The sequence below is a fragment of the Larus michahellis genome, chromosome Z, assembly GCF_964199755.1.
Source record: "Larus michahellis chromosome Z, bLarMic1.1, whole genome shotgun sequence".
In the NCBI taxonomy this organism is placed as follows: domain Eukaryota; kingdom Metazoa; phylum Chordata; class Aves; order Charadriiformes; family Laridae; genus Larus; species Larus michahellis.
In genome coordinates, this window is record NC_133930.1 from 76,737,544 (window position 1) to 76,755,632 (window position 18,089).

The window sequence follows — 18,089 nt, forward strand, 5'->3', positions numbered from 1 at the left end:
TCCAAACTTCCTTGTGCCCGTAGCCCCTTGTCCTGTCACCGGGCACCACTGAGAAGAGAGAGATCTTTTTCTTCAAAGCACCTAAGATACTCAGCTCACACTGCAGAATAATGAGTGGTCATGACAGCTTCATGGTGAAGTTACTCTTGGTAATTAAAGGGAAAAAGATACACAGAGCCAACCACGGAAAACAGAAATGACACTACTCCTTTCTCCATTGCCCACAGAAACCATCATTGTTCCCACGATTCACCACATCAGACCCCCCAAAGAACACATGATATGAATAGTTAATGTTACAATTGCACATCTTTAAGCTCTATCAGGCCTCCTCCACAAGATTCTCCTTACTGAAAACACTCCAGTATGCTACAGCTTCTGCAAGGGTGTATATGAAAGTGGTGGCATTTTCCTCTTACCCCATGCATCAGTCTCTTGGTCCTTGCTGTATTCTTAGTCACGAGGAATGGAACTGTTAACAGTGCTTACAGTTTGCTTACTGGGTTCAGGCAATCCCCTGCAGATGGAAACAGGATACCTGAATGTCCCTAAGGAAATCTGTAGGCTATAACCCTGGAAGCCTCATGGGACAGCTAAGTTACTTCTGCAAAGGACAGAGCTGCTTCAAATGGGCACCAATTTAACAGATGCTTTCTGATTTCTGGTTCTCACTTAAGTTCTCCTGTTCCTTTTTGTCTTCCAAAACTTGCCTCCACAGGTAAAGCAATCAATGTACTAGTATAATTGTTATTAGTAAAGCTGTGAAGATAGAAGAACATGTATGTAAGGACTATTTTTCACTCTAAGTTACTTGGTTGCCAGGTAACATGATCACAATTCCAAAATAATTTACCTTAAGATTCACAGATTTTCTTTCAGCATGGAGACAGGAAGGAAAAAAGCAAACAAAACGAAATACAACAAGTATTAAAGAAGGTATGACTAGAAAAATATGACCTTTTAAACAGAATTGTCCTTGCAGACAACACTTTCCATATGAAATGTCCAGAGAAGTTAAGAGTTCTTTTATTTTGTCTGTTAAAAGACTGTTTGAAACAATTGCTTTTTCACCGCTTTAATTCATTTTCGTATTTCACAAAACAAAGTAAGAGGCAGGCTCACTATATCTAAGGACTGGAGACCAGATGATAGTACAACAGCAAACAGTACACCAGCAATGTTCCTGCATACAGGGGAAAAACAAGAAAGACTGAATGATGCATTTGATAAATTGATGTCTGTTTTGATGGACAAAGTAACTTTTGTCTTTCATTGAAGTCAAATATAATAACCGTACACAATAATAAGAAACACAAAGGCTGACAGCGCGTATCTCTTGATGACTCTGGTTTGGACATTTATTTAAAGGAAGCACAGAAACAGGGAAAAGCAAGCTCTATGCACTTCACACACCAAGGAAGTCTTACATCTGCCTTTGACCTGACAGAGGAACAGAAATACAGGATAAAAATTGCTGTTCAACAACATTGCTTTTTCATCCTTAGAGCTCACACTCCCGAAAGGCAACCACAAAAATCCAGGAAAAAAAAAAGGTTTTAAGATAAGTAAAGAAATTAAAAGGTCAGACAGTTCCTGCTTCAGACAAAAATCAGACCTTGCAGCTCTGAGAAAAAACATTCCTCATTCTGCCTCAAGTCGAGGTAAGACAGGAAGAATAAGATTTCCAAATGCAGAGTCTTGAGTTATGAAGTATCCTGAGGAATGTGCGTGTGCGTGCTGGAAAGAGAAAAACATTTGTTAAAGCATAACTCCCCGCAGCACTGATATAATTCAAAACTTTACAGCTTCTGCAGCATTAATTATTTATTTCTCCCAGTCTGCTCCTCAGCTCTGATAGTCAAATTCAAACCCGGCATTTTAGATCATCCACATCTGAACAGGGCCCATCAAAGGAAATAACTTGGCCATTCCCTGCTGCTCATTTTTCATCAAATCCCATGGAGGTGGGGAGAGTGGTAAATGAACCCTGGATCGTTCTCCTTTGCCTGGACCCCATGCTTCCACTCCCATCTATAACCAGCCTGCAGGTCTTGGTACGTGACAGCTGCCACACATGACTGCCAGAAGCGTGCGTCAGTAGCATCACACAACCTGAGGCTGTATGTCAAGTGACATGCGGCCAGACACACTCCTGTACAACATCAGACTCCATCATTCTGCTCATGTGATGTATTATATATGTTTGTTCACCTGAGGGGGGCAGCTGCTGCTTATGACTCTGGACAACCTTTGTCAAATCATACGTAAGCTTTCCCAGTTCAAAGACTGGACTCCAGTAAGCTGGATGGCCTGCATATTCCTTCCTTCCACCACTAAGGAAAAGCCCTAGTGGATACCAAATTTAGCCTGAGCCAGCAATGTGCCCTTGCAGTGATAAAGGCTCCCAGCTCAGTGGGCTGCATCAGCAACAGCACAGCCTTTAGTCCAGGGGAAACTACCCATGAGGCTGCATTTGTGATACTGTGTTTGGTTTGAGATACAAACTGCAGGGAATCCAACAGAGACCCAGAGGCAGCTGGGGACTGGGCTGGAGCTCTCAGCAACCAAGGGGGTAGTGAGAGGACTGAGCTTTGCGTAAGAAGAGAAAGCTGTGGGGAAATCTTACGCTATTTTCAGATACCCAGTGACAGGATATAGATAAGACAGAGCCTGACTCAGAGCCAAGAAAGGGTGTGAGAAGTCCATCCTTGGAGAGCTTCAAAACTCAACTGGACCATGCCCTGAACAATGTGATATAGCACTGCTGTTGGTCATTCTTGGAGCAGGGCACTGGACTAGAAATCTCCCAAGGATCCTCCCAGCCAACAAGGTTCTGTGATCAACACAGGACACCAGCCAGAGCTCAGTTCTGCTCCCATTCATTTTTCAGAGAAGCAGTCTGGGGGGCTTTACTGGGTGACAGAAATACAACAAAGATATGATAACAGCATTGCTAGTTTGCATCTCAATGTTTTTTCCCATTCCTGTGCTGCCTTACAAATCTGTTTGGAGTGCCAGGAAGACAGGTGGCCATGTACTGGCTTTACTGCTCAATTTCCAAATTCAACACCCAAATCAATCTTGCCAGACATGAGCAAAATAGCAGCAAATAGAAGCCTGTAAATGTACAAGTAAGTTTTTCAAATCTTTTACCCCTGTCACTTGTAACTGTAAGGTATTTACTTGACATCTACTCATATTCAACCAAGGAAAGCCACGTGTCTATTTCTCCCTACGCCCGATGACACATTTGGAAGTATAATGAAACTGACTCTTGACTGAGATGTACAAAACAGCTATGACGATACTGTAGGCTACATTCTTACAACCGTTATCAAGGGAGAATGAGTCAATAGATTTAAGCTTTCATCGTAACAGAAGAAGAAACGTCATTTGTGACAAATACAGAAATGCATGAAATCTACCCTCTAAAACGGGCTTTTCATTCTCTCTAGGTGCAGGACTGCTCTCTGAAGGGACGCACACCTAAAACAGGACCAAGCTAAATGAACCTGACTATCGGCTTACCTGCAGTGCAGCCTTCTGCTGTGCTGCGATGTGCTGTTGCTCAGCATGATCACGGAAATCCTTGTTCAGCGGTGATCTTGCAAGTGCAATGCTGCAAAACCCAATATGGTATGATATATACAGCAGGAAAAAATTTGTCCTTGTCATTTCAGCCATAGATTCCATGACTTCCACAGCTCACAATTTATTTGACTCATAGCTTGACAATTGTTAACTATTGTTTGGAATTACTATTTGCTAAGATAAGAGAGGTATGGAAAATGGAGTGACCACAGCTGTATCATTTGACCTAGCATGAACAACTGATGCCAAACTAAACCCAGAAGACTCACAGTCCTGAAGCCTGTTGTAGATTTTGCTCAAGGGTGGAGTCCCGCTGAAGTCAGTGGAACCACTGGGGTGCAATGTTAGACAATGTCAGCAACTTTTAAAACAACAGCTTCTTGTTTTCACCATTACCCAGTCACTCGGTGACTGCTCTAAAAGACTGCGATAAACAGAAGCACTAACAAGAGCTCTGCAGTCTTCAGTATAAGACCAGTTCTTTGGTAGGCGGGCAGCAGCTCACTGCTTATGGTAGAGGAGCTTCCCATGATGTAACTGAAATAATGATCCTCCGACGATGGCTCAGAGTACCTAAAATTGATTTTGCTTATCTATCTCAGTGCAGCATAGATTAGGTTTCAAATTAAAATTTCTAAATATGTTTTCTTGGCTTTTGCATCTTAAGGCTTGTCCACCTTGTTAACCAACAAAAGAAACAATTAACTTCCCCTCCTGCCCCCCAAACTTTGTATAAGTAACATGATCAGCCATACTCCAGATGGGAGTCCTCACCGGTTTCTATCAGAGCCATATTGCAAGGCAATTCATAACTACCTCTGAAATTGGCTCTGGAGGAGGCTGGTGCTGAAAGCCCAGCTCTCCTCAGTCATAGAGACAAAAGTATGAAGGACGACAAGGGATCCAAGCAAACCCATCAACTGACCTTTCCCAGCAGCTTCAATGTCAACAGCTGATTCAGTAAATCAAAAGCAGCCACGCTCATGAAAAGACCTTTAGTCAAATCTATGTCTAAGGGCATAATGAAAGCTAAATAACAAGCCTCTGAACAGATTTTATGACAAATATTAAGATAAGCTTCACTGCTGGAGAAAAGAACTACTCAGTTTACTTATAATATTTTCAGTTATTTTGAAGGTATTTATTTTCCATTTAATTCTGTACCCTCTAACTTTTCCACCTGATTTCTGTAGGTAATCTTAAGGCTTCATCATAACATTCATGACACTTTTCAAGAGAGTTCTTCTGCTCTTGGATAGATGATTCCCTAAGGGTTCCCTAAGATGTTACCCTAAGGTAACACATTCATCCTTACGCTGGCCATGGGCACATCAAGCACAACATCCCTACTACAGAACTGTCAGCTTCTCAGAAAGTCATACCTCAGCCCACCATGCCAAAGCAGAGAGTTTGGCTGCTGCTTTGTAGGTCCTCCACCCACCCCATCCCCACCTTCAAAATTAGTAAATTCTAATTCTGCTCACTAGCATACAGTGTTATTTTTCCTTAAAGAAAAAAGCAAGCAAATAAGCACACCCTGAAACTCTGACAGACTTGCAATGGAGTACAAAACACTGCTGTCAGGAGTCAGAGGTTGTACGTAACAGTATGATATTTCTGTTTTCTTCTCTAATCAATAATTTTGCTTGAATAATAACTGTATACAGAGTGAATCAGAGATCCACCTCAGGCGATTTCAAATATTCTGCATGCTTTTTCACAGTATGAAGGAATTAAAGGTGAGCTAGAATTTCCTTGAAAAAAGACACAAGCAATACTCAGACTGTATTCAGTGTATTTGACTCTGCATGTAACGTGAGAGACTGCAGGTAACACACTGTGTCTAGAATATGGCACTGCACTCATTTCATGCTAACCCACAAGTTCAACTATCTCAATTTCTCCAAGTAAACCACAGTGTGATTTTCTAGTTACAGATTTTTAACAAAAATCTAATCTTTTTGGTTTAGATGGGAGAAATCCCAGTGACAACTCCTAAACTCAATTAGATTATTACACCTTACAGTGTAAAATCATCCTTACAGCACACCTTCTTTTACAAGATCTGCAGCAACATAAACTGGCTTTGTCTGGCACACAGGGAGTTTCAAGGATAACCCACTCCCTGCTGTAACTGCTCTTCTCTAAACACACAGTACCCTGAAATTAATGGTCTGCTACTTCCATTCCTTAGGGCATTTTAGCTTAATAATTAAATGCTTTCTCAGTGCCTGCTCTGATTCTCCTTTAAGGTAAACTTTAATACAGTTGAGTAAGCATATTTGTTTCTCCCTTTCTCAAATGGAAATTACGTAAGGCAAAATTCAGGGGCTGTAAACCATTTTAAATACTAATATGCTCGTAAAGTGCAAGGTGTCTCTGACTGATTATTGAGGATGGTCAGAAAACACTTCCCATTAGTGTTTATGTCAGTTTACAGCTCACTTTTTTTTTTTCCCTTTGATCTAATCAGTGATGTCCAAATAGGGCTAAGAACATAAAATACCTGGCTCCAGGGTGATTTGTGGAAGACTGGTTTTGCATAAGTAACTTTCTCTTCTCCTTGTCTAGTTCTGCCAGGATTGCAACCCTATTTTTATTCTGGAAACCTGGTGGGAATGACAGAAAAATATTAGACATTTACTTGATTTCTACGGCCCAACTCTAACCTTGTGGAACTAAGAAGTCTCTGTACAATATGACATTATGACGAATATACTAATCTTCAAGGCTTTGCACCTATTTGAAAGTCTATTAATAAATAGGTTTCATTTTTCCTTTTCTCATTTTACAACATGAAATAGCTTCCTTAAGCTATCATACATATTAATACATTTTAAAATACAGGTTTCTATGTCAAGTTAGATCCTACCCCTTCCCAAGCAAGCTCTGGAGCTATAAACAAGGTACATTATCAAATACTTGCCTTTCAAAAAAAAGTACTTACCAGGTTCTAGATTTAAAATGCAGTCACTGAGCATACAACTCAATTATAATAATGGAGTAATACACACATGGGGCCTAATTCTCATGCCAGTGAACTCAAACTATAATAGAAGTTTTACATATGTAACAGGTAAGAATTTGATGACCACTAAACCTGCACATGTGCTTACACAAAAAATTACAACCTTTTATTCAATCCATACAGAAAAGTTTTAGTTTTAATACACCGATGTCCTTCCATATACACGCAACCCTTATTCTGACTACAACCACTACGCTGGAATAGAGAACCGAAAGTAAACTGTCTGGGCACAGTAAGAGAACGCTGCCTTTATTTGCACTGTACATCATTCTCCCAAAGGGGACCCTGTAGACTAGAGAAGGGGTCACGAAGTGCAGTGACTGAGGCAACTTTGAAAATGCCTACGATAGTTGCCATTTGTGTGTTTTCAAATTTGCCTTCTAAATGAAAATGTGGCAAAACTGCTGTACTTACGCAGGACTCCTACATGGTAAAGGATCTCATTGCGGCCACCAAACAACCAGGTACACAAGTCCCTGCTGTTGCCCAGTATGCCTGTACAGCACAACTGGGGACAACAGCTACAGAAATGACCCTTACAGGCCTCTGTGCCACTAAGGACACTCCTCATGTCAAGAATATACACTTCTTTTTCATCTCTAATTTGATACTATTCTATAAATATCAAACCACTACACTGTCATATATAAAATATGTACAACTCAAATTATCTCCTTTATTTCCTTCATACAAAAAGTTAAAGTCATTCCCATTGGAAACTCCTGCATGTTGTGCCCCCGCGCCCATCCTGAGTGCGTTTTAGCAATACCACTAAAAATGGTAGCCCACAAGCTGTTGTGAAGGCCTGACAGGGTAACTCTTAAGGGGATTATTAGCATGGCAAGGTAAAATAATTCCAAATTTATTTTCAGTAGCTTCACTTAAAGTTCATTCCCTTTGGGAGATCTTCTGTTGCTGCTCAATTACATAATACGATATTCCTTTCATCTGCATGGCTCAATGATGGAGACAATTATCAGGTAGAAACCTTCCACTCTAAATAATAATTTGCATCCGTATTGCCTTGCCTCACCTTTTTCTTTTACTATGCCTAATGCACACCCTTGAGCCTTGGTGTCTCAGAGTTCTCAAAAAGAACAGTCGTTTGATTACATTTTACTGTGATTTTATGCAAGATCACCCATAATCATCTTCACATTTGTTAACAGATTTTTTAATTAAATTTAATTAATTGCTATTTTCCTGTCTGTTAACCTCTCCTTCCTACATGCCATTAGTTCCACTTAACTCCCTCTGTTTTGTAAGTGTATCGATTCAGGTCTTTGATGTTTCTCTGCTCTTTAGGTATTTTACACTATCTTTTTTTGAACACCCTGCACTTGCAATGAGTTTGAAGCATTAAAACACAGTTGAATGCAGAGAGGCTGAGAGAGCTTGACAATAAGCTAAGATTCAACATTTCTGAGTTACAGTTACCCCAGACTTTACTTTCTTATAAATTCTGGAGACAATGGACTACTGAAGTACCTCTAAGAGGGTCTGAGCTAATGTCACCATATCTGTATACTCATTCTACAGAGTTCTCAGCCAAAAAGCTTAATACTTGACATATTACTCAGTAGCCTTCTGCTAATGTTTGCTTATCCTGAAATGCATAGATCTAAATGTATGTTTGGAATTCAAATGATATGGCGACTGAGGCAAGAAAAAGGAGACCACTTTTTAATGTAAGTTGCTGTCAACTAAAAAATGAAGACTAAATATGCTTACACTTATTGTGAAGCAGATGGTATGATTCAGAAAGGCTTAGGACATGTAAGAATAAAATTTTAAATGCTTGTTTTAAACTACGATCAGAAACTGTGCAAGAGACTGTGGGAGGCTCTACACAGAGACTTGGATAGATTGGACCAATGGGCCAACGCTAACGGTATGAGCTTCAACAAGGCCAAGTGCCGGGTCCTGCACTTGGGCCACAACAACCCCATGCATCGCTACAGGCTTGGGGAAGTGTGGCTGGAGAGCTGCCTGGCAGAAAAGGACCTGGGGGTTCTAATTGACAAGCGGCTGAACATGAGCCAGCAGTGTGCCCAGGTGGCCAAGAGGGCCAATGGCATCCTGGCTTGTATTAGAAACAGTGTGACCAGCAGAAGGAGGGAGGTGATTGTCCCCCTGTACTCAGCACTGGTGAGGCCACACCTTGAGTATTGTGTCCAGTTTTGGGCACCTCAATATGAGAGAGATATCGAGGTGTTGGAGCGAGCGCAGAGGAGGGCAACGAAGCTGGTGGAGGGCCTGGAGAATAAATCTTATGAGGAGTGATTGAAGGAGCTGGGACTGTTTAGTTTGAGGAAGACGAGGCTGAGGGGAGACTTCATCACTCTCTAAGACTACTTGAAAGGACATTGTAGAGAGGCTGGTGCTGGCCTCTTCTCACAGGTCATTAGCAATAGAACAAGAGGGAATGGGTTCAAGCTGCAGCAGGGTAGGTTTAGGCTGGACATTAAGAAAAAATTCTTCACAGAGAGAGTGGTCAGACACTGGAATAGGCTGCCCAGGGAGGTGGTGGAGTCACCATCCCTGGATGTGTTTAAGAGTTGTTTAGATGTGGTGTTAAGGGATATGGTGTAAGGGCGAACTTTGTAAAGTGGAGTTGATGGTTGGACTCGATGATCCCAAGGGTCTTTTCCAACCTAAATGATTCTATGATTATCAGTGTCTTCCATTTTAGTACAAGTCTTGCTATAGTATCATATGGCAGAAACTCTAGAGGGATTCAGAAGAAACCCAAGTATTTTTTCTTCCTTTTACTAGCCCTCTATTACTAAGAAAGGGTTGGTGTTAGCTTTTTTTTTTAAAAAAAAAAAAAGTAGTATTTTGCTCTAGAATTCAGACAGTGCCCATCAGCAACCTGATGTACTGAAAGTCATTGGTTTACAATAATTTGTTAACGGTAAGTAGAAAAAAAAAGCCTACTTGAGAAAATGGAGGAGGACATACACAAGTACATGTTAGTGCTCCTCAGCTGAGTAATGTGAAGGTTCTACAGGCATTCTAAACTTTTTTAAAATGTGAAGTAAAACATGCTAATTTAAAGTTAACAATGGTGAGGGCAGGACAGGATAAATCCCTTTCAGAGTGAAAATTTGGCATCCTTACAAAATAATTCATCGTATCTGGCAATATATAAGTGAGACTTCCATTTAGATTCTTCCCTGTACAGGACCCCAAAGTGCTTCCATAAAGACCAACTTGAAACAGCTACAGAAGTTTCCTACTTCAATTACAAGGAAAGTAATTTTTCCTCTGTACGTTTGATATGTCTGTTCTGCTTTCTAGTAATAAAAAAGGGGACATGCAAAAATAAAATAATAGGCATCCTTAGTACAGATCAGATTCCCATCTGTAAAGGGAAGCGTAGATTTTCAGACACAGCAACATCTTAGTAAAGGTTTAAGTTTAGACTTCCCTAAGCTAAGCTGTGTTGCCCTACTATTTTGAGTTTGAACAGTTCATGAATATTGCAGTTCATTAATATTCTCTGCTTTGCAGACTCAAAGAATCCTGACACAAAATGACCCGCTCAAGGCAGCTAAATAGGTTAATGGCAGTGTCAGATGTCAAACTGAGCACCTGGATCCTCAGATTACCCTCTAAGGTAGCAGATTCAAGACATTTAAAATTTAAACCTGTTCTTTCTGACATAAAGCATTGTATTATGTGCTCTCTGCAGGAGCTAAAGTTTACTTGCATTGATGTTTTGCACGTGAAAGGCAGAAAATCAGAGAAAGTTGATGCCTTGCTGAGTGATACCGGTAGCTTTAAGAGCTCACAGCAAGCTTTGCTCTTTAACCTATCCTTACGCCTAATCCTACCACCCTACCTCACTGATACCTATGTCAGTTAATTCTACTAGCTAACTCTGCATGGCAAGAAACAGTATTACCTTTATGTACTTTAAAGTTTTTGCTTTTCATCTCATCCCTTTTCTCTGATCTATTGGTTGCTTCAATTTCACAGTACGTGTAAGTTTTTTCTAACACACATTATTTATCGTTTGTTCATAGATGTGTAACAGCACAAAAGCTCCCTCCGCCACTGTGTGTTCACGATACACTTCTACTTGGAAAAGCAGCTTCAAAGCTGGATGTCCACTCTGCACATTAGAAAGCACTGCTACTGCGCACTGTTCCGCCTGCTCAATTCAGAAAGCATTTCACAGCAATTTCTTTACTGAAGTGCATTCTTTCATAAATGGTAGCCTTTATGAAGTGGGGCAGCAACCACTTAAAAACTAGCATCCAAAGACCTTATTAAACACAAAACACTTGGGAAAAAGGATGGAGTAACTGTACTTTGATCTCCATTTTTGCTTATGAGTACTGGCATCACAACACATCATCTAATAGTCTGCTGCACATCAATACTTTTCAGTAACAATTTATATTCGGATATGCTTTCATATACATTGTGTGACAAACAAAAGGGATATTAGTAATTCAGTAGATTAACTTGAATTACTAAAGCATATATTAATATTTTGCCTGTCCCTCCAGAAAAAAGCTACATGCATAGGTCATTGAGTAAGTCATTGAGTCTTTATGGCCGCAAAGTTCTCCAGGGAAGAGATATGCTACTGCCCTCAAATACCATGCTTGCACACAGATCAAACTCAGACGCAGTGCAGCAAAGTTCATAGATGATGATGTAATTTAATGCAAAGCAGCACAATCTTCCTTTTTAACACAGACTCAGTGATCAGAATGCTAAATCTAGCTGCTCAGGCTGTGTTACATGAATGTGCTCACATACCTTTACAACAAAAGGATAAACACCCACCAGGACAGAAAGAGACCTTGTAGAATTGCCGCATCCTGAACCTTAGAATTCTCTACTGTATTTCAAGAGCTTGGTTCTTCCAATGTACCAAAACTCTTCTTTACAGAAAGGTTCAGCCCTGTCTGAAGCAGGACCTGTATTTCTTCCACCTGTGAGGACCTAAAGGAGAGTTCCTTCCTGTCACATTTCTCTCATCTCAGAGGGCTTCCTCGAGAAGAACTCACACATGGAGTCTTTAATAACATGCAAGGTATGGTCTGACCTTGCTGTGCAAAAGCAATACAAGAGCAGCCTAATTAATGCAAGTTGCGTTAAGTACTGTGAAGTATTACCGCAGCAGCAGTGTATTACCAAGCACCTGACAGTAATTTAGAAGCTGCTTTTTTTTTTTTTCCTTGTTACCAAAACGTACCACTCTGATCTAAGAGCTCATCTTCTGGACAATACACAGCATGCTAAAAGCTTTTCTATTTTTTTTAAATGATGTAACCAGTCTCATACAATCAGTACAATCAGTTCTATATGGCACTAACGGCCTGAAATAAGGCCTTCATTCTGTTCTATTTTATTTGGGTGCTCTCATATGCAGCTCCAAATTTTTGAGATTCTAATCAAAATACTGCTTTCCTAAAATTCCAGTGAAGTTCAGTCCACAAAACCTTAACCTTTGTAGTCCAAGTCTGAAATGAACAGAAAACTCAATTAACTCCTAGGAAAATACCCAGTACTGATTAGAGAAAGAAAAAACTCAGAACAAAAAATTACAAACATGGTCTACCTGTGTAGAAGGCTAATGTTTAATTCATCCTTACAGTTCCGTCTGAGTAAGCGCTACCATTCATAACCCTTCCAGTTTCAGTAAATCCCTATTCCTTTTGTCCAAGAAGAAGGAAACGACAGAATGAATTGCTTGTACAGTACCAATACATGTGCACAAGCAAGCTGAAAATGCTGTTATTTGTCTCAATCATTTTCACTACGAGACTGCATCTGGCCAAGAGAAAGATACAGAGGCTTGAAATGTTGCTCATATTTACCTGTTCCTTTCTAATTTTCCTAGGTGTATTATTTAGAGGCTCATTTGGGTGATTAAGTTTGATAGTGTTTCTTGCCTGCTTAGTGCAAACAATTTTCATGTGATAATTAAACAGTTCCTTTAGTGAGTCTCTAAAGGGTATCTCAAAGTATACAAGCAGATTTCACAACTCTATTAAATTATAAGCCTATGGAATCTGGAGGGAAGCAAAGGCACTCTGGCACTAAAACCCCATCCCACTTCTCACTAAACTCTCATATTTAAGAAAAAGTAACTTTTAACCCTCTATGACAACATTCTATACCTTGTAATGATGCTTAGTATTCACAGAATAAAGCAAGATTTACCATTTTGTACCACAAACTGCTCAGAGTCAAAACTTGCAAACAGACAACGACCTGCAATATGCAGTACTCCTCTCTCAACACTTCACAAAAGCTCAATAAGCATTACAAAAACTAGCTTTTTTTTTTGTCAAGTAGCAAGTAAAAATCTGTCTTTTGGACCATCACATTTCTTCTGGTTTTGTTCCAGAAAGCACCTCTAGAGGGCGGTTTAATACCCTCCTTCAATCAAGCCGTTTGATGCCCCCCATGCCCCGACCCTCAGCTCCCTGTAACGCCTCAGCTAGACAGACGGACCGCTTCCACATCTTGAACGATTTTACGGATGCAATTCGGATACGCCACCATTAATCAGAGTTAGTGTTACGATTTTATTTGGCTTTTCCTCCTAGGCCTGGCCACTTGCTATCTATCTTTGACAGATATTACTGCCTGGGTCTTGCTGCTTCCGTCACAACATGGAACACATAAGACTTATGGCCACTCCCTGACGCTGAGCGCAAAAGCTCTTCAATGCTAGTTGTTGTAAGTGTCTGAAATATGCTTTAGGAAATAACCACAGCACCACAGGCATGACAGGTACTTCCTAACCTGAGCATGAAGGAACGCACAATAATTCGGAGATCCCTAGACATGACTGGTCTTTTTCAACCATTTAATGTGTGTGTCTTTTCCCAGAAGGCTTGCTGACATTCTGCTACCTTCCGCCCCACCTGCCTGCCTCTCTTCCTCTTTTGACTCTTTCTATAAAATTAACTTATGATTTTGGTGCCTTCACTGACATTTTGCACATAGTGTTTCCCCTTGAGTACTTAAATTAAAACGTACCTTGTCCTGAAGAATTTGCTGCCATCCTTCAATTTTCAGCCCTAGTGTTATTCGGTTGCAGTTCAAATCTTTTAACCCCACAAATATCTGCAAAACAGGTATAATGCAAGATAAACATACTCCTTTAAAAGAAAAGCTTGGATTTCATTCTGTTATAGATTTCATAAACATGGCAACTGTGACAAAGCATAAGCCAAACAGAGCATGTGTATTGCTTAAAATATGTAATGCTATTGATATTGTTCTGACTGAAATTTTTATCTTGAAATATCAACGCTTGTGATCAATTCTTTTTCATATTCTAGCAACTTAAGAATAATCTTTAGGGTCATTCCGGAATCATACACACTTATTCCTAACAGAACTGCTTGCTGACAAAGCATGTCAGCCTACACTTAAGAATCGCATTAAAGCGTTATACTCCTTAAATGCTACAGCCCTGGAAGACCTCAGCTCAGGCTCCAACTCAGGAAAACTGACTGAGGAGAGAAAATTAGAAAGAAAAGGCCTGCCGAGGCCTATCACCCTGTGTGCGGTGGCAAAACCGAGAGGGATGCCCTCCCCTCAGCCGTACGTCACCTCGGGCCACCATCAACTAGTTTCCATGCAGGTGCCGGGCTGCGAAGCGCCGAGGCGAAGGACTCCAGCTCCGCCGGGCGGCGAGGAGGGCCGGGGGCGCCGGATCCTGCGGGAAGCGCCAGCCGGAAGCCTCGGGCGGGACTCAGCAGGAGAGGCAGCCAACAAGCACACCCCCAAGCAACGCTAATGCAACGAGAAAGTAATTAAACAACGGCACTAATTAAGAAGGGGAGGCAGGGCCGGGGAGGCAGCGCCTGGCCTGCAGCGGCCCGGGGAGGCCCGGCCGCCCGGGAGGCCTGGCGTGGGGTCCGTGAGGCCTCCCTCACCCGCCGGCGGGCTACCGGACGGACAGCGGGCCGGCCCCAGGCGCGGAGCCCCGGGAAACCCCGCGGAGCCCCCGCCACCCACCTACTGCGGGGCCTGCGCTTCGCTTCGCTCCGCTCTGCGCTGCGCTGCCCTACCCGCTGCCCGCCCGCCGCACTGCCATCCCGCCCCAGCCAATCAGCTCCCGCCACGTCATCATGACACACAAACCGTGCGCCGACACACCCCCCCCCCCCCGCCCGGCTGCCTTTCTCCTTCCCGTCGGCGGAGAAGCGCGTCACGGCGCGTGGGTTGACGGACAGGTCGGAGAGGCCTGTTTTAATTTTTTTTTTTTTTTTTTTTTTTTAAATCTTAGGCGCCGAGTTTGAGTTTAAACGCAGCGTTATTTGGCAGGAGTTCCAGAAACGGGCCGCGCGTTCACCGCACCAACGCACGGTTTGTTCTCAATTAAAATGAGTCTGTGATGAAGTGATCAAGCCTGAGCTGTCAAACAGCAATCTCTGACTTCCATTTTACGTCCTTGTGGTTAAAATAACCGCCGTTGGTTATTTTAATAACCTGAACTGAGAACTGTGGGCCTTAACAGCTGCAGCTCTGATCATACCCGGGTAAAATCAATCCTTAAGACCGGCAATAAATAACGTGAGAGGCTGCAAACAGGTGGGGCCAGCGCTGGCCTCTGGCTAGCCAAGAAATCAGCCACTTTGCCTACTTAAACTTTATACGCAGGGTGGTTTGTTTTTTTTTTAAGGCAATGATTTTTATGAAATAAAGGCCTTTTTAGTTTAGAACCAAATGTGATGATAAGTACAGAAAATATATTTTTTTTAGTATATCATAGTTCAAGATATCTTTATTTAGATACACTTTTAGTGCAGGATATTAATACTGAGATTTTGGTGGTGCACATTAACAGGCTTTTCTGAGCAAATGACAATTATGGCAAGGAGGGCCTCGGATCTCATAGTCAAACGTCCTATACACTGCAGAGCTTTTCATTTCTTCCGTCAAGTCTTAGAAGTCCTTAACCTCATCACGTTCCAGGTTTAAAGTGGAAAAAGAGCTTAATAAGAACTGTTGTTTTAGTTATGATGGAATTATTTATATTGGTAAGAACATACACGGGGTGTACCCAGTGCAGAACGCCACACTAGTCTATTAGCTTGGACAACCAAATACAATTGTTGAAAGCAATTAACAGTTTTTCAAGATCTTGTGCTGCAGGCAGCTGTACTGGATGATGCAAAAATAAATTACATTTTTAAGAGTGTACAGAATGTATAAAAATCCTATCAGTATCTATAACATTTCATTTGACTTAAAATAGTGTGCATTGGTATTATGCATACAAATTCTGTGACACAGGAATGTTCTGCTAACCAAATATTCTGTCTGTCCATGCATTTATACTTACTTCTCAAAGCCTCACTAAGTGTGAAAATTGTAAAACTGAACAAATTTATGTCTTGAGACCTGTAACTTCCAGATGTAGAATTTGGTTACCTACACTGTTTGCCTGGTAAAACCAGTCTCTGTTTTTGTGTGTGTTAATGAAAACCCAAACCAGCACCCGAGCAACCGTCAAACATCTGACAATCTCAGGGAGTTTTCTGTTTGCTTTAAAGCTGTGTTAATTAATACTGTGGAAAGCAAACATTGCTGCCTTTCCCACATAGGGGCATTATTTTCAACATTTCTCTTTGCATGAACAGCTGATCGAATGCCTTCCCTCCTGATGGTTTGTTTTTTTAAAATTTTTGTAAGGTCTCATTGTGCCTTGGGAACTGTCCTATGTGCTGGCTTTTTTTCCCTTTAATTATTCTGTCTTGGGTGATCTGCAGTCCTACTTTATGTAGACATCTCATTTGTAATTCTTAATTGCTGAGAAACATTGTGAGTGAAGAGCAGCACAGTGCCCAAGCTAATAATCCTACCTGGTGCATTTCTCTGCATTGTCATGCCAGGACTGAGTATGTAAGTCATTCTGAAAAGCTGCAGTTTGAGACAGACAGCTAAATTGGTTAGAAGAACTAAGTAGTGGACAGTGGTCCTGGGCTGGGGATTGAGGAAGGAAGAGGTGTCAGGGCATGGAGGAGGAGTCATCAGCAAGGAAACTCAGCTGCAGAAAGGCTGGGACTCATTAATTCTGCAGGTCTGTACAAGTGTGACAAAAACTGATCATAGTAGTAACTTTGAGCATCTCTATGAAAACATGGTCCTGCCTGAAGTCAAATGATCCTTTGGCTTTTGGGAAGAGTTTTGTATCAGTAAATTAATTTCCCCCTTGGTTTGTAGAAATGGGAAGGTATGTAGCCCTTGAAATGAATGGAGTCCAATCTCTCGTGCAGCAGAATACTTTCATTTTCCCTGAAATTTCTATTCTTGTTCACCATAATCAAATAAAAAAATTATAAGATGCAGCATTTATAGTGTGTCTGTTGTAAAGTCATTACAAAATTTTCAGTTTAAAAACAGGCTTTTTTGAACATTGCCTCACAAATCTGGCCATGCTACTTAAGCCAAAAATGCTGTTTTTCAGGCTGGCTGCTCTCATAATCTTGGTGTAGAGGGAGCTGTGTATCTTCTTAAATAAATAAAAGCTGAGTTAAATTGGATGTGATACTGAATGATCACAAACTGCAATATTTCAGAATGGCCATGGGCAGTTCTATTCACTACAGGGTGCTTGCCATTGACAAAGCTGAGATAAAGCAGTGCAGTGATTTACTTTTTTTTTTCTTTTTTTTTTTTTTTTAATTTCCCCTAATTGAAAATGGGCTGTGCGGTATGTCTCCTTGGCTTGAGCCAAAATCTTCCAGAACGGTGCTGTTACTTCCAACTGGCAGTGCTACTCATACAGATCCATTCTAAACACTTCCTTTTATTCCTACATTTATTGTGTACGGCACAAAAAAAACCCGAACACCAAAACCAAACCCCAAACAAACAAACTATAATGTTTTGAAGAGTCTTTAAACATGATAGTTGCATTACTTTTTTATATCCAGTTGCCTCAAGATCCTGTATCCATAGTTGTAGTCCTTCTCCATGGTTATATGTTGGATTTTTCATTCGATATCCATTTAGCATAGATTTCCTGTTCTTATCACAAGTGCTCTATCTTCCCACAATTCTGTTTATTGCTTCCTCATCAAACTTGAAAGCTTTCAAGGCTTTTGATGCAGCAAAAGCTTACCCATTAGCTTAAACGTGTGCATGAATAGTGCTGTTGACTTGAAAATGATCCCATCTCTATAGAGATCCCATCTCTCTGCATAAGATTTAACTGGGTCGAGTCAAAAGCCTGCCCTCTTCCATCTCTGCAGTACAAGACATAAGCTATAGTAGCATAGGGAAGGAAGGACCTTTTTTCAAAAGACAGATGGATTTTAATTATTTTACATCCTCTAGAATGGTCTCGTTTCGTGCTAGTTTCACATGTGCTTATGTGCAGACAGACACAAACATGTAAAAAAAGGTACAGCACAAGGAGAAAAAATGATAAAGCGGTGAAGAAGAGGCTGTCCACAGTGGGGAAAAAACCTTTTACTGCATTGAG

The 18,089-nt window shown here is 41.1% G+C and overlaps 1 protein-coding gene across 2 annotated transcripts; it reads right to left on the bottom strand.

Annotated features, from left to right (window-relative positions):
• Window positions 1–1,330: 1,330 nt before the first annotated feature.
• On the bottom strand, window positions 1,331–14,745 carry INIP (INTS3 and NABP interacting protein). 2 transcript variants are annotated; one of them, XM_074570348.1, is made up of 6 exons: window positions 14,615–14,745; window positions 14,207–14,389; window positions 13,628–13,714; window positions 6,098–6,200; window positions 3,529–3,619; window positions 1,331–1,737 (listed from the first exon to the last, which is right to left on the bottom strand). In XM_074570348.1, exons 3-6 carry the CDS (start codon window positions 13,650–13,652, stop codon window positions 1,642–1,644), a joined length of 315 nt encoding a protein of 104 aa, XP_074426449.1. In that variant the 5' UTR covers window positions 13,653–13,714; window positions 14,207–14,389; window positions 14,615–14,745; the 3' UTR covers window positions 1,331–1,641. The 2 variants fall into 2 exon arrangements, with proteins under 2 accessions (XP_074426449.1, XP_074426450.1); XM_074570349.1 differs by lacking the exon at window positions 14,207–14,389 and having other exon boundaries at window positions 14,615–14,696.
• Window positions 14,746–18,089: the final 3,344 nt, after the last annotated feature.

Excerpts from the sequence above, each read along its gene's own strand:
- INIP (XM_074570348.1), bottom strand. The coding sequence starts at position 13,652 with ATGGCAGCAAATTCTTCAGGACAAG. Across the intron at positions 3,620-6,097 it reads ACAAATCACCCTGGAGCCAG|CATTGCACTTGCAAGATCAC; the intron begins GTATTTTATGTT and ends TGGGTTTTGCAG. Across the intron at positions 1,738-3,528 it reads AGCAGAAGGCTGCACTGCAG|CACGCACACGCACATTCCTC; the intron begins GTAAGCCGATAG and ends TTCTCTTTCCAG.